The sequence below is a fragment of the Pipistrellus kuhlii genome, unplaced genomic scaffold (assembly GCF_014108245.1).
Source record: "Pipistrellus kuhlii isolate mPipKuh1 unplaced genomic scaffold, mPipKuh1.p scaffold_m20_p_6, whole genome shotgun sequence".
NCBI classification, from domain to species: Eukaryota; Metazoa; Chordata; class Mammalia; order Chiroptera; family Vespertilionidae; genus Pipistrellus; species Pipistrellus kuhlii.
The window spans coordinates 62579062-62604767 of NW_023425562.1; the positions used below are offsets into that span (position 1 = coordinate 62579062).

General features: G+C 40.4%; 1 protein-coding gene across 3 annotated transcripts in view; it reads left to right on the forward strand.

The window, feature by feature from the left end:
• Positions 1-25706, forward strand: part of SNAP25 (synaptosome associated protein 25) — a 74195-nt gene that overhangs the window by 23641 nt on the left and 24848 nt on the right. For all 3 annotated transcript variants that reach the window (XM_036418355.2, XM_036418353.2, XM_036418354.2), the window contains 2 exons: positions 20596-20731; positions 22467-22508. In XM_036418355.2, coding sequence (XP_036274248.1) covers positions 20660-20731; positions 22467-22508 — 114 coding nt within the window. In that variant the 5' untranslated portion in view covers positions 20596-20659. The remainder of the gene's footprint in view (positions 1-20595; positions 20732-22466; positions 22509-25706) is intronic.

Genomic DNA, 25706 nt, shown 5'->3' on the forward strand with positions numbered 1-25706 from the left:
AGTATCATCAATAATCACTTGGTCAGATCAGTCGGTCCAGCCCTACATCAATTTCTTTCAGGATCTTTGAGTGAAATGGATGACAACACTTATTTACCAACTACATTCTTCCTGTTCCAGCCCACATCTTAAGCATTCCCATTCAGACCAAGATAGACATTAAATTGGAACTAAATTTTAGCTTCAACAGAGAAACAGACGAAGAACAGAATTGCTGGTTGTTCTGGAAATGCTATATAAAACGTTTATATTAAGTCAGGCTTTTCTTCCCCTCTGGGCCTATCTTCTTTTATTAAAGGACGGGAAGGCAGCACCTTTCATTACGGACGTGCCTTCCAAGCATGCTTTGCTTCTGCTCTACTTGCTGCCTGCTGCTTACTCATACTGATAGTCCATCTGTCTGTAAAATGCTTAACATAAAAGAGTGAAAAGAAATGTCACTGCTGGATGTGGAGAAAAGAACAGGATAATGGCACTACAGCACTCTTAAAGTATACCCAGTATATCAGTTAGCTTTTGCTGGGTAACAAATAACCCCCATTAATAGCTTCAAATAACATTCATTTATTTAGCTCTTGAGTCTACAAATCAGCAATTTGGGCTGAGCTTAGCTGGGCATGTTTTCCAGTCTTGGTTAAGTTCGCTCTGTGGTCAGATGGTGGGTTAGCTGGGAGCAAGTTGGTCTAGAGTGGCCTTAACTAAGATGACTTATTTCTGTTCTACATTGTCTATCTCAGGATCAATGAGGCTAGCCTAGGTTTGTTCACCTAGTGGTTGCATGGATTCAAGGAGGGATGGAGAACACTTCCATTCAGGCAATCATCCTGAGCCTATGCCCATGGGTAATGAGGCCCATGGGCTTGATTGCATGGGAATGAGCAAACACACATGCATATACAGAAGCCAATAAAAGGTATGCTTAACTCGAAGTAAGGATAAGGGCATGGAGGCAGGGATACCCATAAGGATCCATAAAATATTCCACAGCCAACCCCAGTACCTCATCTAACAGTTAATATTTTCTTTTTTTCAATGCAAATAATTTGAGAGTGTTTCTTTTGATCATTAAAACAATTTATGATAATTGCCCCAAAAAAGTGTGTAAAGTATAAAAAAGAAAAAATAATCAATCCTGATCTCATGGTCCAGAGTCAATAATTATAGATACTTATTATACATACTAGAGGCTAGATGCATGAAAATTCGTGCACTCAGGGGGAGGGGGTCTCTCAGGCGGGCCTGCCCCCTCTCACAGTCCAGGATCCCTCAGGGGATGTCTTACTGCAGGCTTAGGCCCACTCCTCAGCCACAGTCTGGCCACCCCCTGCAGCAGATGACTGGGCCAATCAGGGGAAGGTGCCGCCACTGCTGCCGCTGCCAGCCACCGCAGCTGCCTGCCCTTGACCCTCACAGCTGCTGAGACTTTGTCTGGAAGGACATCCAGAAGGACATCAGGAAGGACGTTCGGCTGTCTGGTCTGATTAGCATATTATGTTTTTATTATTATAGATGGTATAACATTGGCTTTGTTTCTATCTATTTTTAAATAACCAGTAACATCATCTGAGGAGCCCTACATGTCAGACCTTCTGCTAACTGTTTTACATGTATTAACCTATCTAACCCTTACAACAACAATCATTTTTGAGACAAGGAAAACGAGGCGCAGAGAGGGTGAACATCATACCCGAGGTCACATAGCAGGTAAGTAGTGGAGCCAGCATTTGAAGCAGTGCAAACTTATTCCTCAAATGGATCTTGACCATGAGAACCAACTATCAGTCCTCATATTCTGTGTTACTCAAACTTAGTGTTTGTCAGAATGTCCCGGAGGGTTTATTCAAACACAGATTGCTAAACCTCACCTCCAAATAGTATGATCCAGTCGGTCTGGGGTGAGGCCTGAGAATTTGCATTTCTAACAGACTTCCAGGTGATGCTGATGCTGCTCGTTTGTGAATCACACTGAGTAGCTGTGTTCACAGCAGCATTAGGTATGCACTGTTAATTCTGCTTCACAGATGAAAGGACAGAGGTTCAGGGAAGTTCAATGAGTAGGCCATGACACATTGCTGGCCAGTTTTGTATTATACCGCTTTCCAGTTTTCTCTCATGGAAAACAATGTGCACAGGCAATTTTCACCTCATTTTGTAGCCCATGCTTTTCTTCTGATGTGGTTCTGGTGCTTAAGAAGATAGTTCAGAACTTAAATGCAGCCTCTCTGAGAGTTGGGCATTCCTGTGAGATGCTGAGGTGGCAGTCATTAACCCCTCACTCACTCATTCATTCATTTACTTCCTTGGGGAGTGGCTTTCACTGGGAAGCTCTGGGACCAATAAGGTACCATGTAAGGACCTGTCATAGGATGGGGGAGGAGGATGTAGATACATAACGAGGTCAGTGTAGCATGAGTTGAGAATGACTAGGAAAGACATTTGAGAGCACACAGGGTCCAGGGGGTGCCTCGGCCCAGGCCACCAGCATCTTCCAGGAGATGATACTTGTGCTGACTTCAGAAGGCTAGGTGGAAGCTAGCCAGAAAAAGAAGGCAGGGCAGAGTTGAGAGGTGATTCTATGGCAAACGAAATAACAGGAATTTGGAGGATTACAGTAAAAGTAAGTAGATACACATTTTCATCAGCTTTGCTCCTGAAGGAGCAGTGATTAATAGGCATGAATCTGAATCCTTGGAAAATGTTAAATAAACCTGCTGCTACCTCCAAAGAGAAACCCGGAAATCTATTTGAAGGAACCGTGTTTGCACTTGTGATTAAAGCAGGCTAACCTTTCCTGGTGCCTTTGTCTTTCCATTTTGTTATTCATGAAATCTTCCATTTTTATCAGTCCCCGTGAGGTACTAGCTTAAGTGAACTCCAGGCAAAAAAAGCCTGTTTGCCTATAATACTTGCCCCCTAGAAAGTGAATTTATGGAAATTTTGGATATTTGCGCAGCTAGGAAAAAAAAAGAAATCTCATATCTGGGGGAATGGAAACAACAGGAACCTGGAGAGACTCAAGGCGCAAATTTTCCATTTACTCTTATTTGCCAGGGCCCTCCACCAGTATGTGCCAAGTAAGAAAGAGTAAGAATCACAAAGTTGCTTTCTAACATGGCTGCCATGACCTTCTAGAACCATCTAGCTTTACCATTCTTAGGTGGGTAGGACAATATGTGCCATGATTTGCCCTCTGGAAGAGAATGGGGATACAGGTATACATCAACACATTCTGAGACATAACCACAAACACAGTATCAGCAAAGTTTAATTTCCAACGAGTGAAAACATGATTCTCCTACCAATGTATAGTGTGTATATGTCAAAGGTTAATTTACGCTGTTAGTGAGAAAACCAGTAGGCTGGTCAAGCTCATCCACAGAGTATTAAGGAACAAAGATTTATATAGACAATCAGGAAAGGAATGTTAAAATAAGTTTGTCCAGTTAAGTATGAAATTGATTAATGTTCTATAAGGCAATAAAAATATAACACTTGTTTTATTCTCTTTTCTACCAAAGAGAAATTATTTGCATCTGTACTGGACAAAAACCATACATACTCAATCCCCTATACCACATGTGTCAAACACAAGGCCCGCGGGCCAAATCCGTCCCGCCAGGCCTTGCAATGTGGCCCGCACCATGCTGTCATCACTGCACTCCGCTGCGTTTCCATCACAATGACAGTTTATGACTGTTCAGTAAACCATTCAGCCTGCGATTTAGGCTGGATTTTAGATTTTGGCCCCTTCTCTGATTGAGTTCGACACCCCTACCCTATACAGTAACATCTAACTTGACAACCTGGCCTTTAATTAAGAGTAAATAGTAACAATTTTAGGGGTGCTGGATATATTTCTTACTTTGATTGTGAGGATGGTTTCATGGTGATGCACATATGATAAGATGTGTAAGATTATACAAGTTAAAATGTTCATTTATTGTATATCAATGATGACTCAATAACTCCAGGTTCTCTCTTATCTCTCTGATAAGAGAGAAAGAGAAAAAATAGTAAGCCAAACAAAAGCACTTTCCCCTAGAAATTGCATAATCATTGGATGAGCCAATTAGATAATGATCCAATATGGTATAAAAGGATGCTGTCATTCTTTTGCTTTAGTTCCCAGTATGGGATAATTTTTGACACTAATTAAAGCAATTGAATACAAAATAAAAGAAATTTAGGTTTTGGCATTGTGTAGCATTGGGGAAAATATTTAAATCTCCCTGAAGCTCAGATTCTCCATCTGAAAAAAAGAAAAAGATAACAATAGATTCCTATGTCTTAGGCATATAACTAGGATTAAATAAAATAATCATATAGAATGCTTAGGAAAGCACTTGATGTATATTATACTAAGGGCCTAGCAATAGTTAACTTTTTTTATTATTGTTTCTAAGGAAGAAGATAGCTAAGGAGACTGAATGAGACAACATGGTGGGTAGAAAGACCATTGGCCAAGAATGAGGTGCTAAGGATTCTAAGGACTGTGATCTTGACCAAGTCACTTTTCTTTGCCTTATATTGCAAACCTCACCTTTAAACTGTGAGAAGAGTAAGTGAGGACTAAAATAGGATCTAACTCTTAAACTAGAATTCACTCATCAGCAGGTCAGAACCAAATCCTGGGGGAATTCTGGCTTCTTCACATCCAGAATCCATTCCTAAGCACTAAGGGCTGCATGTCTACCATACTCTAACTTTGTGGTTAGTAGTGAAGGCCCTGGATTCAGGCTCTCTGGCTTCAGCTCCCAACTTTGTCACTTACTGGCTGTGGAACCCTGAACCATCCACTCAACCCTCTGAGCCCTGGTTTTCTATCTGTGAAGCAGATAATCAAGGCACCCACTTCACTGAATCACATACAAGGATCTAAACAGGGCTTGGCAGACACTAAACGCTCTGATCATTTTATTATTATTAGTGTCTGTGAATGAGTGGCTGAGCAGCCAAAGGTCCTGGACATTTAACAAAACTAAGGAGTGTTGTTAAACTTCTCAGAGTGATGAAGGGTGGAGAATGTGATTTGTATTTGCAGAATAATCCCTCTCTGGGTGTCATTCAACAATAACTCTAAAGGGGTATTTGGGGTACTTACACAAGTTGTCTGACAGCTGCATGTACAGTTTATGACCAAAACGTTCTGTGATCTGCATGTCACACACATACCTTGGGACAGGAGAAAATGTGTGGATGCTCACAAAGGGCCTGACCAGGCAGGTTTCAGGTGACCTGGCCAGGCCTGCCACCCTGCTGACTGGCATTGTTTCCTAAGCAGGATGTGCCCTTGTGTTCCTACCGAGCCCGCAGATGGCTTACCACCTGCTTTTGGCAAGATGGCTCCTCTCTAGTTCTGGAGTATGCTCAGCCCATGCTATAAGAAAATCTGTTCCCGGAGAGTTTCTATAGCAGTCACTGTGGAACCCCCATGAGATCCCCTGGGGTCCTTTTTACCAGCCCCTTGCACAGCTTATGCAGGTGTTGCTGCTAAAGGCAGCCCATGACTCTACCCACACAGGGGCTTGCCTGTGTGTAACACCATAGCAGATTGCCTTACCTGTTCAGAGAGTCAGAAATGCCTGGGAGTTTCTGTGCCCTTGCCACAGTCAGTGGCTTTCACCAATAACTGACTGATGTGGGAGGGAGTCTAAAACCCCAGCTCTCCAGCCTTGAGGTGCGTTTTACACTCCAGAGCTCCCTGCAGCATAAGCATGGTTTGCTTGGCTTCTTCCCCTTTGTTGACATACTTCCTCCACTCACTGCCTGGTCTCCCTAAGAAACCCTTTGTACACAGATTCTTGCTCCAGGTTGGATCCTGGCAGAGGCCAGCCTACGACCACCTCCTTTTCCCTTCATTCTCACTGCCAGGAGAGAACTGTGTCTCTGCCGAGAACTTGTGGAGCTCTAAATAGAGGAGGAGGCTCCTGCTTTGAAGTTCCTGTAAAGCCAGGGCTTGCTCTGAGAAATTGGCCCCATCTTGAGCTACTTGCTTTGTGAGCACTGCAGGGGCAAAAGAAGCAGGATAGGAAGCCCAGGCACTTGCAGTGGGTGGAGAAAGAAGCATTCAGAATCTTCCAAGGAGAGTAATTGTGGCGCCAAATTGAGGTGATCCAGTCAGTACTGCCTGGAGTCTGGTACCTTTTTCCCAAGCACTAAGGTTTCCCAAAGCCTCAGAAACTTCTCCCAAAACAGAGGCAGCCTGCTCTGTGCCTCTCTGACCTCAGGAAATTTCCCTCAGCTGCCTCCTCCTGCTTAGCCATGGCAGGAACTGGGCTTCTGCCATTTTCATTTGAAGTGAAAGATTGCTGAGAGTACTTGAAATGGCATCAAGGCAACGTTTCTCTAGAAGGTGACAGGGCAACCCATAGCCTGGCTTTTGAGAAAGGAAAGAGAAAATCTAAAAGTCTGCCTATTTGAGTTTTCCAGATTACGAAATCCAAGTGGGCCCTTGAATGAGTGTAATGACTGTGACCACCAACTAGCCAGGTTTTCAGAAGTCAGAATGGTCTCACATGAACTCTTTGGTGCTGGAAAGCACTTAAAAAAAGTCTGGTTGCTTATAGGGCCATCAAGTGATGCCAGCTCTCCTAGTCATAGATGACACTCTTAATTCTTGCCCACCACCTTGCATCTTGCACATATCCTTCGAGTAAGAAGTTAACTCCTTAGCCAAGACAGGCTGGGTTGGAGAAGGAGTCAGGATAAGCTCCCCACAGTGTCTGGAATAGTAACACACACACACACACACACACACACACACACACACACACACTCACACACCTTCCTCTGCCTTTTCAGGGTTGTGGGTGGAAATTCACTGAAGTCAGTTGCCGCTCTTTGTAACACACAAACACTATTATTTGCATGCTACCTGGCAATGGGAGATGCACAATAACCATTTCTCAGACTCAACAAAGCAGATAAAGAGTAGTAGTGCTAATGGAGCAAAACTCATTAAAAAAAACTTAGTAGGAGGGAGAGGAACTGAGTCCTGGGTTCATTGAAAATGTTTCTGTTCCCTTGAGGATAATTAAAATTTCTGGTCTCCTTTTCCTTGGATAATGTGGCTTTGATAACTTCAGGCTTCATTTAATGATTTTAAATAGGGCTTTTAAGCACAGAACAATGAGACTATAATAATTATAGAAATAATATAAAAACTAAATATATACTTATATGAAAATATATAAAAATGGATCCCATTAATTCAGAATTGATAATAAGTCTGTCTATCTTGGACATTATGTAGAAAAGTCTTTACTCATAGGTAATGCAAGGGTATAACCAATATTACAGAGGTGAATATTTAAAGTAGAACAGATGGATTTAGGCAGGGCTGTTATTGGCAAAGCTACAAGCTGCTTGAGGACAGATTAAAGCCATCTTAGAGAGGATGAGCTTTGAGTTATTTTCCAGCATCTAAAAGTTCTTTAAGTGGGTAAGAGTTAAAACCAGAACTAGAAAGCACTAAGAAATGGTAATGGTTAAAGTCAAGTCAAGAATACACTCAACATAGTTTGTTCGTAGTTTCAACCTTTCTCCGTGCTTCTGTGATTCTCTTTACTATTACAAAGTACACTTAACTAACCTACATATTATATTCTCAACTTCTTTGCATCGTAAATTAGTGGAGAATCTATGAATTATTCCACAAATGATGCTTGGAAAAATAAAAAATTAGAGTTTTAGCTCTTTCCTTATATACACCTAAAATAAACTTTAGCTAGATTAAAAAGTTACATAAAAATCATCACTGAGAAAAACTAGAAATAATTTTTAACTGTTATTTGTATATATAAATACTTTATAAATATAAAATGAGGAAATCATAAGTTATAAAGTATATAATTTAGTAATATGTATCAGATATCATTAAAACATTTATTTCTTTGACCTGTAAATTTCCACTCCCAGAAATTCATTGTAAGGAAACAATCTAAGATGTAGATAAAGATTTTTTATAAACATGTAGATGGCAGTTAACTTATAATGCCAAAAAGAGAAAAACAAAAGAAATCAGAATTAAAAATTCAGGAATAAGGTTAGCCAAATAAATCATAACATATTACATGATCAAACATAACAGTCTTTAAAAATGGCATTTGAGCAATGTTTAATGAAAAATTTAAAATGTAATTAACAATAAAATAAAAACATTACACACACACACACATATTCCAAAAAAAATTTATACACAAACTTAGAATAATTATAAAGGCAGTGTTTAGTAAAATACATTTCATTTTCAAAATTGAACTATCAGCTGTTAAAGTATATAAACATTTTTGGGACACCATATATATTCTCAATTTAAAAATAAATTTATGTGCACACATAAATACATACACACATATCGATTCTAAGTAGTACAGTGCTTTTCAGTTTTGGTGCATATTAAAATCACCTGAAGAACTTGAAAATATACTACTGCCTGGGACCCATTCTCAAAGATTCTCATTGATTTGGTCTGGGCTGTTACCTGGCCATCTAGATTTTTTAAAGTGCCCCAAGAAATTTTAATGTGCTCTTCCTCAGATTCAGTAACCATGGGAATAAGTTTTTCCTAACTCTTCACTGGACATTCTAGGAGAAGCATGAATATCCACTCAGCCTTCCAAAGCAGAAGTTCTCCTGGTGACTGTTACCAAATTCCATGGTGTAGTGTCCAGGGAAAATCTCACCTGTTTTTATTATTAAGGAAATTATCCAAAGGGTGATGAGAAAATATGAAATAAAATTTTAAAAAAATTTTAAAGAAAAATCATCCTAAACTTGAAAATAAAGCAAAAAGGCTGGATACATATCTAAATGATTCATCCAAGAATTGTATAATTCTTTGTTTTGCAACTATTCACTTTATAAAAAAAATATATAAATTTTTTTCTTGATTTTACAGAGAGGAAGGGAGAGCAATCGAGAATAAAAACATTGATGAAAAATAGTACCTCCTGCATGCCCCTACTGGGGATCGAGCCCACAACCAAGGTATATGCTCTTGACCAGAATCAAACCCAGGACCCCTCAGGCCACAGGCCCATGCTCTATCCACTGAGCCAAACCAGTTAGAGCTGCAGTTATTCACTTTTGATCAGACTCCAGACCTTGTGAAGTTACATGTTTGATAAATTGGAGATTTTTGTGTGCTAAAAATTTAAGTGCTTTCTGTCTGGTAGAAAAGATAATTATAGAGGTTATATGTCCCAGAAAATATTAAGCAGTTTTGTATCTAATTTAGCAATGTCATTTCAGAATTATTATATATGAACTAGAGGCCCAGTGCATGAATTTGTGCACAGGTGGGGTCCCTCAGCATGGCCTATGGGCGATTGGGCTGCAATAAGCAATCCAATGCAGCCTGCCACTCCTTCCTGTAGCTCCTGCTCATCCTGGTCCCACTGTACCTGCCACTGGCTCACACCCAGTCAGTCCTGATTGGGAGAGGCTTGCACCAGCTCGGCAGCAGCACTCCTCGGCCATGAGCTCTGTATCTGGTGCCCGTACCAAGGGGATGAGGGGCCAGGATGCGATCAGCCCTCCAGCCTTGCCAGCCTGGGATCTGGATCAGTCCCGCTGACATTCACACCGGTTGTCGGGAGCTACCTGGCAGCTGCTTTTATATTGTTTCTTCCTTGCAGAGCATCTAGGGAGGGGAAACAACTGCAGTGCCTGAGGCCTACTTCCAGGAGGCCAGTGCCAGCAGTCTGGTCCATTGGTGCCTGGCCCATTCTCCGGAGATTAGACCTGCAGGACTACTGAGGGAGGGAGTGTTTGGACCTGCAGGACTACTGAGGGAGTAAGTGTTTGGACCTGCAGGACTACTGAGGGAGGGAGTGGCTGCCACCGGGCTGGTGGGCTGGTGAGCCACCGAGAAGGGACAGGTCGATCAGCTGAGCAGTACTCCTGCTATGGAAGCACACCAACCACCAGAGGATAGCTCTTGAATTGATTGTCTTCTCCCTGGTGGTCAGTGTATGTTATAGCGACGGTGCACTGACTGTGCAGTTGTTCAGTTGTAATGGTTGGTTAGGCTTTTATATATATAGATTTTCTTTGAACCAGCTTTATCATTTGTTGGTTTCCTCAGTAATGAGTTAAATAAATCTTTGACATATACCTAGTATTCACTGTATATTTTCAACAGTCATGTTTCCCATTTTTGAAATTGCACCTTAAAACTACTCGATGATCAAATATACATTCAATGATAGAAGAACACAGGACACTCACAATGAGAGAAATTTATTCAGCATGATCACCTTACCATTTGGCCACAGAAAGCTTCCTTCCTTCTGATGTTCTCGTACATGCTTTCTGTGTGGTTTGTAAAATTCCCCAGGCCCTCTGTGCACAAAATCTAATCCAAAGTGCTTTTTAAATTCACTCCATATTAATAATAGCGAATGCCAAACTGAGTAACTGGAGAAGCCAGATTTATGCACTGGGTGGTTACAGTCACACTAGTTACTCATTTTAAGCAACTGAAGAGTTGAGTAAATCCAATTTTACAAATCAGTCTTCTGTTCCTGTTGACTCACATAATCACTTCAGAGACCCTTTCACATCAATTGGAGCTCTCCTGCTATCAGCTGGGACTCCTGACATTTTGGCCAGACTTTAAAATTTTTTTGGTTCCTACTCTTTTGTCAAATATTTAATGATCTATAAAATGCTAGAATGTAAGCTAGCAGCTTTGCTATTTAAGAAACCTCACAGAGAATTCATTTCTAGAGCAAATAATGTTTTTGTGAGTTTCATAGAGTAATTACTTAGTTGGTGCGTGATGAGTTTGTTTGGAGTGGAATTGTGTTTGTATTATAGGTCCTGGTTGCTTCAATGAGAGATATAGAAGAACTGTTATCTAAAACCAAAAAATAATATCTCCATCAAAATTGAAATTAAAGGCCAGCGTGAATGCCTGCGATGCTTGATATGAGATTGTTAGATGAATCTGAGAAATGATGGTAGGTGGCATTTTTGGTTCTCTCACCTCCATGGAGCAGATTTTGCAAGTGAGTCAGCTAGTTCCTGGGAGTTTGTCCACTAACCCTGTTTCCCCAAAAATAAGACAGTGTCTTATATTAATTTTTGCTCCCAAAGATGCGCTAGGTCTTATTTTCAGAGGATGTCTTATTTTTCCATGAAGAAGAATATGGTACACATTTATTGTTAAATGAAAATAAAGGAAATTTATTAACTGTATATGGTTTGGTAGTACAGTAGCTGTCAACATAAACCAGACAAACTGTGAATCCTACAGTATCAAGAATTTACTCATTTATTCAATGACAATCATGTCATCATCTTCTGGAGCATCATCATAACAATCCAATTCCTGAATTTCCTGGTGAATTTCTTGTGACTCGGTTTCTTTCAGAATAGTGGACCAAATCTCTCATGTTTAGCGTAGGGGGGGCCTTATTTTCGGAGAATGCCTTATATTTCACTCAGAAGGAAACCTGTAAGTAGATCTTATTTTTGGAGGATGTCTTATTTTCAGGGAAACACGGTAGAGAATATTCTTCTTGATTTCAACCACAATAGATCCTTTAGTATCAAGAAGCAGATGGCATTGTTTCCCATACAGCAAACCTTTCCTAAAAAAGACAAAAGGGCAGAGTTAGTTCCTTCAAGATTCTCACCTGTACGTCTGCCTGTGGGAGAAGTGGATATCGATGAGTTGTGTTAAAGGATTTGCCCCAGCTATTCAGGAAATCTCAAGTTCCATGGCTACAAAGAACCCACTCTTATGGGTTGCAGCATCAGCACCATAAATACACCTTGACTTTCTTCATAGAGCCAGAGACCTCAGGTTTGGAAAGGAATTTGCACTTCTCATGATCCAGTGTCCCTTCTCATTACTATATCTCAACCACTAGAGGCCACTAGCCATTCCTTGGATATTTCCAAGAACAGGAACTCACATCATCTAAGTCTTCCAATCCTAATTTGGACAGATCTCTTCAAGGTTCTTTATTGAACTAAACTCTATTTTCATACAATTTTCTCCCCTGTTGATGGCTTTGTTTCTTGGAATCTTCTGTGACTTGTCCTCTGCTTGTTCAGTAAATCTCAGTAATGACTTAGTAGGTATCTACAGCATCCAGTAGTTACAGTAGATGACATTTGTAGGTCTCCTCTCTCATGGCTTTAAAATTAGGTATTTTTTTTTAAATAAGGAAAACAAGCTTCAGGATGAATTCTCTCCTAGCTGGACAACCTGTTCTACCAACACAATGAAGTTTCCAGCTTTCTGTTCCTTTGGGAACACTGGGAAGCAGCCTGCATAAAAGGCTTATCCAGGGAAGATACGATATTATAGAATTAAGATGATCTCATAACCAGAGAAGATAAGAGTAGAGGTTCTTAAAGTGTGTTCCCTGAATCATTTGAGTTTTTTTTTTAGAAATGCAAACTATCAGACCTCACCACAGAATCACTTATTGCAACCACAAGCTGAGTTTTAACAAGCTCTCCAGGTGAGAATCAGTGGCCAAGAGAATTCCTTAACCCTGACAGAACGAAGAGCCAAATTTAAGACTTAGGCCCATGGCATAGTCCTGGACCAAATACACTGAGTGGCCAGCTTATTATGATCTCTAGTATATTGTGTTTGTATTATAGGTCCTGGTTGCTTCAATGAGAGATACAGAAGAACTGTTATCTAAAACCAAAAAATAATATCTCCATCAAAATTGAACCTGTCATGATGTTTGTTCATCATGTCTCCAGAAGAAAGGCAAAAATAACAAAATGCCAAAACTCAATTAGGTAATTATCTGCACACAAGTGATTTATTAAGGATGTGTTCCCAGGAGGGGCTTTGGGGTAGGGGGAGAGAAAAGGGGAGGGAGAAGTAGGACTGCAAGATGGAGAGGAAGCCAGGCAGCGGTATGACCCAAGAGGATCTTTGCAGTGTCCATTACACCTCAAAGGTGTGTCTCACATTAATGCTCCCCCCCCCCCCAAAAAAAAAAAATTCTGGTTTCTGTACTCCTTTGCCAGTTAGCTTCCAGCTATGGGTCTGCCCTGGAGAGACCCAAGTACTTGAAGCTCTCCATGGATCAGTGAAGCAGCCCTAGGGTGTTCTTACAAAGAGAATCACAGGTGCAAGTCAGGAGTAGAATATGCAAAAAGGGGGATGACCACATGGAGCAGTGAGGAGATCCCAGGGTGCGAGCAGAACACATCAACCACTACTGAACGTATAGCCCCTTCCTTCTCACTGTTGACTTGGTCTGTGGGCTCAGAAAGCATGTGTTTCAATGAAAGTGGGGTCTTTCTGCTTGGTCTTGGATTCTCTCTGCTCATGCACTACTGTGTGGAATCATTTTATTTAAGTAGCAATGAAACTTGGTTTTCATGTGACTGAGTGTTAGTCCAACGTGATATTGCTCTTCTCCCAGGAACTAAGTTCGGTACCTTGGAATACAAACATTTTCATCAGTTCTCTCCTAGGCAAGATGGAGGAGGAAACCTGAAAGCAAAAGGCTTCTAGCCAGAGCCCCTCCAGCCCTCCTGTAGGGGCAGCCAGTCCACTCCAGCTGTGAGCTAGATGTGACTGCACTAACAGCAGCACTCAGGAAATATTGGTTAAGTGGATGAAGCGATTACTGTGGTTTGCTTTGACTATGGTCAGGGTAAATGAGCTGAGGTTAGGTTCTGCCTTTCCCTCTCTCCTGGTCAGTGAGTCCTCCTTGCTTCTGCTCCAAGTAAACAATCAGGAACTGTTGCATAATACAAACCTCAGTGCTAAATACTCATTTGGCCACATTTGCAAAACAGACAAAGGCAACATTGGCATTTTTGAAAAGGGAGAATTTAGGCATAATCAGTGTTGGTTGTGGCTGGCTGCCCTGTTGTAATTACAAGATGCCAAAGCTAGCTGCATTGAAATGCCAGGCCACCCTGGACCCAGGTCCCTAAAACACAAAAACCAAGCCAACGCCGCCTGTCGGCTATGCTGTCATCAATCCCAGAATAGCCCAGAGACTCTTTGGGAAAGTCAGACTTCCCTTCTCAAAAGGGACAAGATCAGAACTGTATATATTTATATATCAAAATGTACCATCCCATTTAGGATTGGGTTGGGGTGTGGTGGTTTAGAAAATAAATAAACCAAGCTTTAAAGGAATAGGCTCTAATGGTGGTCAGTGCCTCCCCTCAGAGACACTGAAGGTGATGATGACACTTCTGTGAGTTGGTTGAAATATCTGTCATTTGTGATGGTTCTTAAGCCTAATTTTCCTTTAAGGAATGCATTCATGGTGTTTTTAGCATGAAACATACTATGACATCAATTAGTATGTACTATTTAAGATGGTACATACTATAACATCAAATAAAAGAACATGGTGGAGAGAAAAGAAGGTTGCCACCTCTGATCAACATGGGCTCTTAGCCCAGCTGGTGTAGCTCAGTGGTGAGCATTGACCCGGGAACCAAGAGGCCACTGGTTTGATTCCCAGTCAGGGCACATGGCCAGGTTGTAGGCTTAATCCCCTGTGGGAGTCGTGAAGGAGGCAGCTTGTCATTGATGTTTCTGTCTCATTGATGTTTCCCTCTCCCTTCCTCTCTCTCAAAAAAAATCAATAATTTTTTTTTTCAAGATCGCTTCCTAAATGCTATAGAACCATGTGCTTGCATTTCTTGATGATTTTATCATAGGATTACCAGTTTCCCATGGGATACTTGGAAAGCCCTTCCACCCTACATGATGCTGAGCACAAATCCTCCTATTCAGAGACATAAGAAGGACTTGTGGTCATTGTTAAAAATGCAAATTTCAGCCCCACCTTCATAGATCTCTTTCCATAGGTGGTGAGATGGGATATCTACATTTTAACAGGCAACTAAAAAGTTTTAGATGCAAGGACATGCTACTGAGAAGCCTGCTGTGAGCACTTGTGATTTATCCATAAACCAGATAATGGGCATAAAATGGATATAAGATGGTAAATCAGTCATTCATGAACCATTTAGTCTTCATATTTGAAAGATAATCTTTTGATTCAACCATGAAAGTTATTAAAACCAGTAGTTTCCGCTATGAAAAGAGAAGGAGGTTGAATTTAATGCACAAGAATGTTCAACTAAAAGAGAAGGAAGCTAAGTCCAGCCCACACTTTAAAGGTCTTACACAAATACAGACACAGCAAATTTAAGAAATGGCCATTTTTAACAACAGAAGTGTAAAACAGAATCTTGCTACCTGTTATCTTCTAAAATTATCCTTAGTTTAGCATTAAGACATGCACTTTAATTCTCTTCATTCTCAGAGGAAGAATAATTTATCAGCACAATCTCCAATACTCTAAGTCCTCAGTGTTTTCTCCCTTTTGAACTCTGATGATCTTAAGCATCAAGTCTTAGACTTCACAATCAGCTATTTTGGGGAAGATGGAAAACCTCTAGGATGCTTTTTCTGATAAGCATCTTCCCTTTGTTTTCCAAATGAAAAACTTTGTCTCATGGAAATCAACCAGTGTGTCCACCCTCCTAGGACAGGACACTGCTGCAAGACATTCAGAGCCATGGCCCATGGAGCTTTCAGTCTGCTGGAGAAGCAAATGCTGCTGCAAGTCTGCAGGTCGTGTTGAGTGGGCAGAGTGAACCAATGGCCTGCGTTGCAGTAACAGACATATAAGCAGAGACAGGCTCCCCCAGGGGTGACACTCAGCCTCTTCCCCTAACCAGCTCTGTCACTTCAGTTGGTTATCAAGTCAAGTTGTACTTCATTCTTTTCCTGCTTATTGTGGAAATAATGTGGCTTAGAACAGCACTTCTCAAACTTCTGATGCTTGTGCAGTAAGTGATCTAATCCAATAGGTGTGCAGTGGAGCTTGAGTTCCCAGGTGAGGCTGACACTACTGGTCTGGTGATGACATTTGGAGTAACAAAGGTTTGGGGTTCTATATAAACCCCCAGTTTTATATAAAGCTTCTGGTTTGATTTTTATATAGCTAGTTCACAATAAATGACCATTATTGGAACAAATAGACTGTTGGAACAAATGCAGCTGATTTTTCTTAGTTGAGAACTGCTTCTACAAATCTGGGGCGAATTCTTATTATTCAGAATAGAAAATGCTCCCAATGCATTTGAGGAATCTTCAGGACTTTTCTCAGCAGCTGTTGCTGTGCTTCACTATTCCCTTAAAATAGGCACTTTGGGTCTTACGGTTCCATTAACTTCAAGGAGAGATTTTGTTCAGTGAAAATAAAGCACTAGGCCCATTCTTGATCACATTTCTCATACCACTACAGAGATAATTAGCTCCTGCCTCCAGACATCCAAGTGCTGGCTCCTTCTAGAAGGTGAGGGTGAAAATCCAGAGTAATCAGGCCACTGCCCCACTGTTAGATTCTTAGTCTTGAGGCAAATGAGAGTTCCCACAGCTTCGATGCATAATACTGGTTTATTGCTGTTTGGGTTTGTTTTATGAAGATGAAAGGGATAGGTCTAAGATATATATTTCTGTCCCTTGAGTTTGGCCAAATACGTGAAATGTAACAATGTAGTGAAATGGGATATACAGGTGCAATACTAATCTTTACTATTAATAAAAGGAAATTAAAAATAAAATCCAAAACTATTTAAAAATAAATAATAAAAGCCACATTATATTTCAAAACTATAGGATAGGGCCACAGTAACACATAGAAGACAATTTAAAACAATACTGTACACCTCCCCCCAAAAAAAACACACACACACAAAAAAATTGAATCTTTCCTTAATTTAAGAAGAAATAAAAAGAACAAACCATAATACATGTTAGGAAGAAAAGAGAAGTAAAAATAAGAAATGGTTTGTTTTATTAGTTAAAAGGTGAAACATAGAGAGAATTACACCTTCCTCAAGACTTCCTGCTATGGATCTTAGAATATAGGCCAATGTCCCCAGCAAAATAGCCATCTATGTCTCTGTACACCTGGCATATCAAAAACACACACACTTCTTGTAGCCACTCCCACCTCTTCTTCCTAGGTCTTAACCTCATATTTGAGTTCAGACTCTGCACTGAGAAAGCCTAAAATATGTAAATAAGTAAGCCCCTTGATGATGGAGAAAGGGTTGTCTCTGGAATCCATCTGCCCTGCATTCATTATGGGTCTCAAATGGACTTGGATGCAACATTAGAAAATACAGAGCTTTACAAATTGCGCTTAACATCAAGGAGTAAATGAAGCCTGCTCACTTTGTACCACACACCTTAATAGTGACAGAGCCTGTGTCTGATGCAAACAGCCCCGTGCTGTGTCTGGGGCTGAGAACCTTGATCTGCAGCTGGACATGGAAATTAGGGATTTGTGTGAGGCCTGTGTGGGCACCCCAGAACCTTGCCTTTGATAACATGGATTAGATCTGGTTTGCAGTCTTAAAGTAGGAATGGTCAAGCAAAGGCAAATTTGTTTTTATATTTTACTCCATGCATCATTTCTTGTTTTACAATATGGTTCAGGAAACACAAACTCCATCATGGAAAGCCCCATGAAAAGGGGATTTTACAGTCAAATCCAGACAGAGAGAAAAAAAAAATACTACCCATTGTGTCTGTCTACAGGAAATACTTGATGCTTTTATGAATATGAAAGGCTGACAAGGAATGCTTTAAGGATTTCTGTTTAAATTTATTTAGCCCAGGGATCAGTAAGCATTTTCTATATAGAACCAGAGAGTAAATGTTTCAGCTTGGAGGGTTGTGTTGGTCTCTTGCAACCACTCAACTCTGCCATTGTAGCCTGAAAGGGGCCATTGACAAGTTAGATGGCTACTAGATGTCTCATAAATTATATAAATGACTGATTACTATGTTGTACACTAGAAATTAATATAACACTGTATGTCAACTGTAATTAAAAAAAATAAAAATAAATCAACTGACCAAAGATAAAAGGAGCCATTGACAATAGAGAAGCCAATGGCCATGGGTGTGCTCCAATGCTCCAATGGACCCTGAAACTGGAATTTGATGTAATTTTCATGCGTACAAAGTATTCTTCTTATTTGAGTCTTTTTAACCACTTAAAAATGTAAAAACCATCCTTTGCTCTTGGCTAGTACAAAAACACAAAGTGAGCTGGATTTTGATGTGGTTTCCTGAAGCACCCCTAGTAGAGCCCATTCCATCTGACCAGAGAACCTTCTCATACATCACCTGATGACACATTGACATTCCAGGAGATAGGGGGTCCTATAATTAGGAGCCACTCAACATGCAGTTTGTAAACTAGCAGCATCAACATCAGCATCATCTTGGAACTTGTTAGAAATGCAGAATCTCATCCCTATCAGAGCACTGACTCAAAGGCTTTGGGAATAGGACCCGGCAATCTATTCTCACAAGGCTTCCAAGGACTCTGATGCCCCTTAAAGTTTTAGAAGCATTACCCTAAATCACACAAGGAAAACTGCTGATGTGGGAACATTAAATGCCACTGGGGGAGGGGGAGGTGTCAGAACAGTTCATTCAGCCATTCATTCAATAAGCCAATTAGCATAAATTGAACATCTACTAGGGGCCAGACCCCTGAACAATGTGATTTGAAATAATTAATAGAATACTGTTGGTCCCTTAATGGATGGGAAAATGTCTTACATCAGGGCCCCAGGGGATAGTTTTGAGTGGCTCTGCTTCTTATTTCCTCATTTACTCAGCAGGCTTTGCTGGCTGGGGCCACACTCCCAGCTTGGGCAATACACAGGAAGGAGGTTTAATGCACTTGATATGAGTCAAGTGTTCCACATCGCCTAGATAATAAATGCCATTTCGATATTAAGATCCTTTCAGTCACTGAAATTACCATTAAGTACTGTCTCTGAGAATGTTAATATGCTTGGATTTTGGTTTTGTGGGACAAGTTATCCAACACTAGCAGTAAACATCTCTACAGAGGGTCCAGGTGTGTGCTCCATGCCTGCTCTTAGTGCTCCTCTTAGTAGGAGAGGGGATGTTGCTTTTCCAGCTTTGAAATGCTGTGAATTTGAGATCTGCCAGACTCATCAGCTTTCCTCCCAAATCTCAGACATACCCCCACACGTTAGAGCAGGTCAAAGGTGTGGGATCTTCTGGGGGAACCATGAAAATGGTGAAAACAAGGGTATTTGCCATGTGGCTTCTCTGCCATCTTCCCAACTGCCCATCAGCCAGCTCCTCACAGGGTGCCATCAGCTTGAAGCCAATGGGCCCAATAGCTGTTCTTCAGATCTGAGAATAGCAACTCTGAGAGGAGATTGCCAAGGAAAGACATGAAACCACAGAGAATGAGACAGAAGAGAGCATGTGTGAGGGAGCATCCATCAGCAAATAGACCTGGAGGGTGGGAAGCACACAGACTTCTGCCTTCTAATAAACTGAGCTGTTTATTGAAGGAAGAAATTCCATAAAGGAACAAGCAGCAAAATGCAAAGCTGGAGAACAGGGTGAAAAGACACTCTTGTTTGTCCCCAGGTGCTAATCCTAGGAGAAGGGACTGGAGGCTCAGGCACTCTGCTTGTTTCCCTAGTTTCAGGCTTCCCTGGGTATTCAGCATGCTTCCTGCCCAGCCATTAGTAAAGGAAAGCTAATTAATAAATACTGGATTTGTTCCACTTTAAGCGAAGAATACATGCTTGTCCAGAATGAGCAAGGCTTTATAATTATTAAACCCCCAAATCCTTACAAACAAGGTAAATCAGAACTTTCTATAATATATTCCTCTCAACAAGCCTGTGAGACTGGTATTACTTGCCTTGTTGAAGCTCAGAAACGGTGATAGATTTGCCCAGTCACTCAGCAACTGAGTACCAGAGCCCACAGCACCAAGTAGGTCTTTCTGACATGCAGGGCCCTCATCCACTCCACTAAGTTGCAACCCACAGTCTATTCATTGTTTCCATGATCCATTGTTTCTTTCTTGAGGGTAGACCCCAGTCACTCAGGAGAACATTGGAATTGTGCTTCTGCTCATCTCAAGGTTAAAGAATGACTTGGTGTAAATTCCTTCCAGTTTCTTTTTCCTAGGTCCCTAATTTCTAAAATGGAGACCCATTTTTAAGCAAAACACAAAGCACTTAAAGCTCTACATCACATCATAAGTGCATAATCTAGTGGCAGTCAATTAGCATATTCCCTCCTTATTGGCTGTGAGTGCCACCATCTTTGTGAGGGCATGGTGGTTAATTAGCATATTCCTTCTTTAATAGATAGGATATACATACATATGTGTATATGTCAAAACTCAAATTATACTTGAAATATGTGGAATTTATTGTATACCAATTAAACTTCAATAAAACTGTTAAAAATAAATAGCTGTGAGGTTAAAAGTATACTAACTCAGAACCATTCCCTCCATCCCATCATTCTTAACACTTGGGTGGTATGTGTCTCAAAATATACTTGTAAGTAGACAGGTATGTATCTACCTCCATGGTAAAGCTGGCATTAATGGCTTCTTTTGGGAAAATAGCATAATTCTCTTCACCCCTGTTTGAAGATGGCTTTCAGCTCAGAGGATGACTGAGTCAAGGAGACAAAGTGGGGGCCATTTATATCCCCTATTTTCACAGACACATATAAGCTCTCACATGTTGAAATCTGCTTTTTCCCAGGTTGGGTGGCCAAACCCATCACTGACACCCCGTCCCAGGCGCCCAGCCACCCTTCACCACTACCATGGCCGAAGACGCTGACATGCGCAATGAGCTGGAGGAGATGCAGCGAAGGGCCGACCAGCTGGCTGATGAGGTGAGGGATGGAGAATGAAAAGGGAGTAAAAGAGAGGGGCGGGGTAGTTTGTCTTATTCGGGATCAGGTGGGAAAGGGTTATTCTAATATCTCAATTAAAATAAACACACACACACACCACTAGTCTGCTGGAGCAGGCTCAATTCTGAGAGCTGATCGATACATTTTCTGGAACTTTGCAAGCTGGTATTAAAATTGAATTGTATAAACTGACAAATAAATTATATTAAAATCAGAGGTAATACTCAAAACTCATCACTTCTTAATCATTTTACTATTTTTACTACAATCTATGCCTTCAAAGTTCTTGACATGTTTGGGGTCTGTACATGCTTGAGGTGCATTACTACAAATCTTCTCGAAGTTCACCATCCGTGACACCATGATATACTTAGAAATCAGACAGGTGAGAGTATTTTTACTGTGGGAACCTGCAAACACTACAAATCAGAGGTGAATTTATTGTTTTGTTGATTATATAGATTTAAGAGAGGGGAGAAAATCCTAATAATGCAGATTAAAGTTAAAAGTGTGCACATGTGCAACTATTACACTATAAATAGCACGAAAAAATTGAAAAAAACCTCCTAGTATTTAAAAATTATGATTCTCTTCACCAAAGAAGTCTCTTGCATCATTGATAAATGAGTAAAGTTCCAAGGTATGTCTTTATTGCTTCACTTTCCTTAGTCATTCACATAAATGAAAATATCAACCAGCGTTCATGCCACAAACAACTTGTTCTACCTGTACTTAGTTATGGACACAGAGTTTAGCACAAATCCACAAAAGCTTTCTGTAGAATCAATTGGTTATATGTAATTTATTATAAAGAGTATTGTGCATTTTATTATTATTTATAAAGTTTGTAAACTTAAATCACATATATTCATTCTTTTTTTCTGGAAGGCCAGATGTGACACATTTGTTAGCACGCACTGCTTACAGCCATTCTATTTTTAATAGCAGGCTACTCACAGCTCTTCCAGGAAAGTTAACATTCTTTGTTTCTGCAGAATCTTGTCAAAAAGAAGTTTGTCACTTAAAAGCACAGCTTTGAGAAATCACACTGGCTGTTAGATTCTAGTAGTCTGAAAGGAACCGGGAAAAAAAAGTGATGACACTGTGCCTGAGGGACCAGACTTCCCATCTCATTTTTGCTTATCTGAGGATGAAGATCATTATTATACCTACCTCCTCTGAGCTGGTTATTTCAAACTTGCTTGATCTTTTTCACCCTAAGGCAACAGTTTAATTTGTATTGATAAGAACTTCCCATTGTGTTTCTAGGGGCTTTATAAAAAATAAAAAAATAAAAACACACCTCAATGTTAGATTTATCTCAATTCATGAAAAATTATATTTGTGTTTAAAATGCAATATTCCCATTCCAGGGTCGTCAAGTTAGTCCTCTGAGTATCTGAGATCACTTTTCATGCAGCCTGCACATGAAAAATTATATTTTCCAGATTACTTTTTCTGATATCAAGATCAGCTTCATATGGTTTTGATTGTTTGAAGATCAGCTGCTCTCTAATTGCTTCAGGGAATCTTGTTATGTAGAAAGCCTGATAGGAAAGAGACTGAAAATGGGAAGACCTTTTGTGTTTCAGTTACACATATAAAAGAATATGTAATAGTAACCCTTTGTGTTTCTCAAGGGAAGAATGTAATTCTGATTTTCCAAGATCTCTGGATCCTGCACTTACAATATATATATATTTTTTTGTCTTAGTCACTCGAAAGCACCCGTCGTATGCTGCAACTGGTTGAAGAGGTAAGGAGTGACCATATTGTCTGATAAACTGATCCCACGGCTCACATATTCTTTCCCTGACCCTCCTGCCTTTCCTGGGCTGATTGATTCTGGTGTTCATGGGGCCTACCAGGAAGCCATACAGTGAGGGAGGTGCTATAGTGAAGTTGCCAAGTAGTCATCAAAGTGCCCCCTGCCAGCCCAGACTACCTTTACAATCTGAGAAGCAGAGATGGACAGAATTTTTGAGTAAATGCTCCAGATTAAAACAAATCAGAGTGACTTTTAATATACAAAGGAATGATCTACATCAAAATCTATTTGTAATGATTTTGATGCCTTTAAAGTTGCATCTAATATCTTGACATCCTCTTCTGTCTTCAGCCACATGTGAAACTTTTAAAAATATGTACCCCTATACATATAACATTTTCAGAAACTTTTATGTTTGGACTCAGGCACTAAAATGCCTGATATAAGAGGGGGAAAATAAAATAAAATTCATGAAATAAAAAGATAATTCTTTAATAAGGGAGAAATATTAAGACCAGTCATGTAAATAGAGAAGCTTTTTTATATTCCTAACTCTGGATTAAACATCCATTTGCGAGGCATGGTTAATGAGTTCCCAAAAACTATTTTTAAATGGGTAAAATAGGTCAGATAGCAATTATGGAATCAAAAGCCCATTTGCAATAAAACTCACTGATTCCAATTTGGGAGAGCAGCAGTCAACCAGGAAGAATAAAAGGATTAATTGAACATGTCCTTTGGGAGAGGTGACATGGAAAAACAATAGGGTGGATTATATTTATTTAAATAAATAAAATAAGCCTAATAGTTTTTATTCAGTAAGATGCTGTTTTAGCTATAGTTTGAAACTGATAATCAATGTGTAAATTCATGTGTGGTTATCATTTTTAGAGATCTTGGAGGTTCTATAGCAGAATAATTAAATGAGCCAACTCTCCTGATACCACTGTAAATTGCTTATCCAATGACATGAAAGGGGGAAAAACGAAAAGATAAATTTTCCAGGCTAACAGGAAGGGCAACTGCCTTTCACCCCAGAGGAGCCAACATCTTCCCTTATTTCTTCAGCTTTAGCTAGGAAGGAAATATAATGATTAGATGTGAATTGCCACAGGAGGAGCAGGGAGAGGTGATAACTAGGAGCTTCTTGGGAAGGGCAGGGAGGTGGATTCAATAAAGTCTGTTATCACAAAAAAATGACAAATAGAGCCTGCAATGTAGTACAAATTGGCACCCACAGAGAGGCAGGCTGTTAAGGGGACCTCATCAGCATAGGAAAGCAGCTTTTGCTCTCTAAAGGATGAGAAATTGTTGTTTGCTCTGTCCTGGGGACACCATTCACACAGAAATCCTTGAAAACCAAGGAGGAGGCAGATAACCTACATCCAGGATTGCTGGAGAGGCTCTCTGAGTAGACTGATTGTTCCTCAATCTGAAAGCAAGCAAAATGACAAACCTTAGTAACGTTTTCTGTGTGACCTCTGACATGGACCTGAAAGGAGCCCAGAGATATGCTGACATAATTATCCTGATGCGTCTTTATTACCTTCAACTACAGCCTCTAAGCTCATTTTTTAAAGTTTTGCTTACATGTGTGCACAATGAAGTCAATCTCTACAGTAGCAGAACTACCTCCAATTTGCTTACCTGTGCAATGTCAAGACACTTCTCAAAACATGGAATATGTGGGAGCAAATGCATCAAAATGCACCGCTTTGAACCAGCCCCTCACCCAGCAGAGTGTTTGGGCCACAGACATCTTGTTTGTGTCTTAAATCGCAGACAGTGTCCACTGGTTCTCAAAAAGGAGTGGCTGTTCCGATTTATTCTGGGGGAAAGGAATCTTAAAAGCTCTATTGGTTGATGTAAGATTCTCAGATCATACCTGTTTGTTTCTCCTAAAGTCTTTCGTGATCGGGCATGAAGTTATTCTGAGAAGAAGGAGCAAAACTGATGGAAGCTCTCTCCCTCCTCTAATGAACGAGAGGAGGCTTTTAGCCTTTCCATCCTTAGAAAATGTTGAGCATGCCATGATTAGAGTAGACTGGCTTGTTCTTACTTCCTCTGGGGTTAGTGTATATGTATAGTCAAACACCTCTTATGTCTAGGGCAGTGGTCAGCAAAGTCATTAGTTAACAGAGCCAAATATCAACAGTACAAAGATTGAAATTTCTTTTGAGAGGCAAATTTTTTAAACTTAAACTTCTTCTAACGCCACTTCTTCAAAATAGACTCGCCGAGGCCATGGTATTTTGTGGAAGAGCCACACTCAAGGGGCCAAAGAGCCACATGTGGCTCTCTAGTCGCAGTTTGCCGACCACAGTTATAGGGAATTGGCTATTCAGATGATTTTCTGCTTTGCAATCAAAAAGGGAAATTCTCTTTAAAGGGAACCAGCATTAAATATTCATCAAGGGCAGAAATGATTTGGAAAACCTGAGTATTAAAATACCAGAATCTTGCCCACGATCCCCAAATGCATCAATGCTATCTAATTTGAATGGAGCAGGATTCCTATTGAGATTCAGTCTCAAAGACAGGAAAGGTTACTAAGCTCATGATGTCACCCTAAGGCAAACAGTATCACCTGCTGTGGAATGTCCGACTATGCCATCTCTCACAGACAGTAGGGTGTAACAGAGTTGTGTGGTAACAGCTCGATTTTTAGTAGAAGCCACATTAGCATTAAGGATGTTATAAAGTTACACAGAGGTCAGTGGGGAAAGTTCAGAAGAGCTGAATGCCATACACAAGTAGAAAGGTTAGAAATGATAGAGCACTTAGTTCCCTCCGGGAGGTACTGTCTCTTTTGATGGATGCATTTCAGCAAAAATGTATGGAATGTCTGTCCCTGGGGGTGAGTTAAAAGATAAAAATTTAGATCATGCAGGAAAACAGCTATTACCAAGAGCTCTCCAAATTCAAGGTCATACCTGCCTTAAGAGCATAGAGGAGGCAACAATTACTTCTAGTAGGAAAGTCATGCATGTATCCTAAAAGAGGGAATATTTGGTTCCAGACAAAAATATTAACACTGCTAACACTAAAAGCAGTCTACAGATGCATACCTTGGGCTATGAAAACTCAGCCTGGGAAACGCCACAGTGCTTTAAGGCAGGCTGGTTCAAAAGCCTGGAGTGGTGCCTCAGGGCTTCCCTACATTTCAGGCCTGTGTTAGAATCTTTT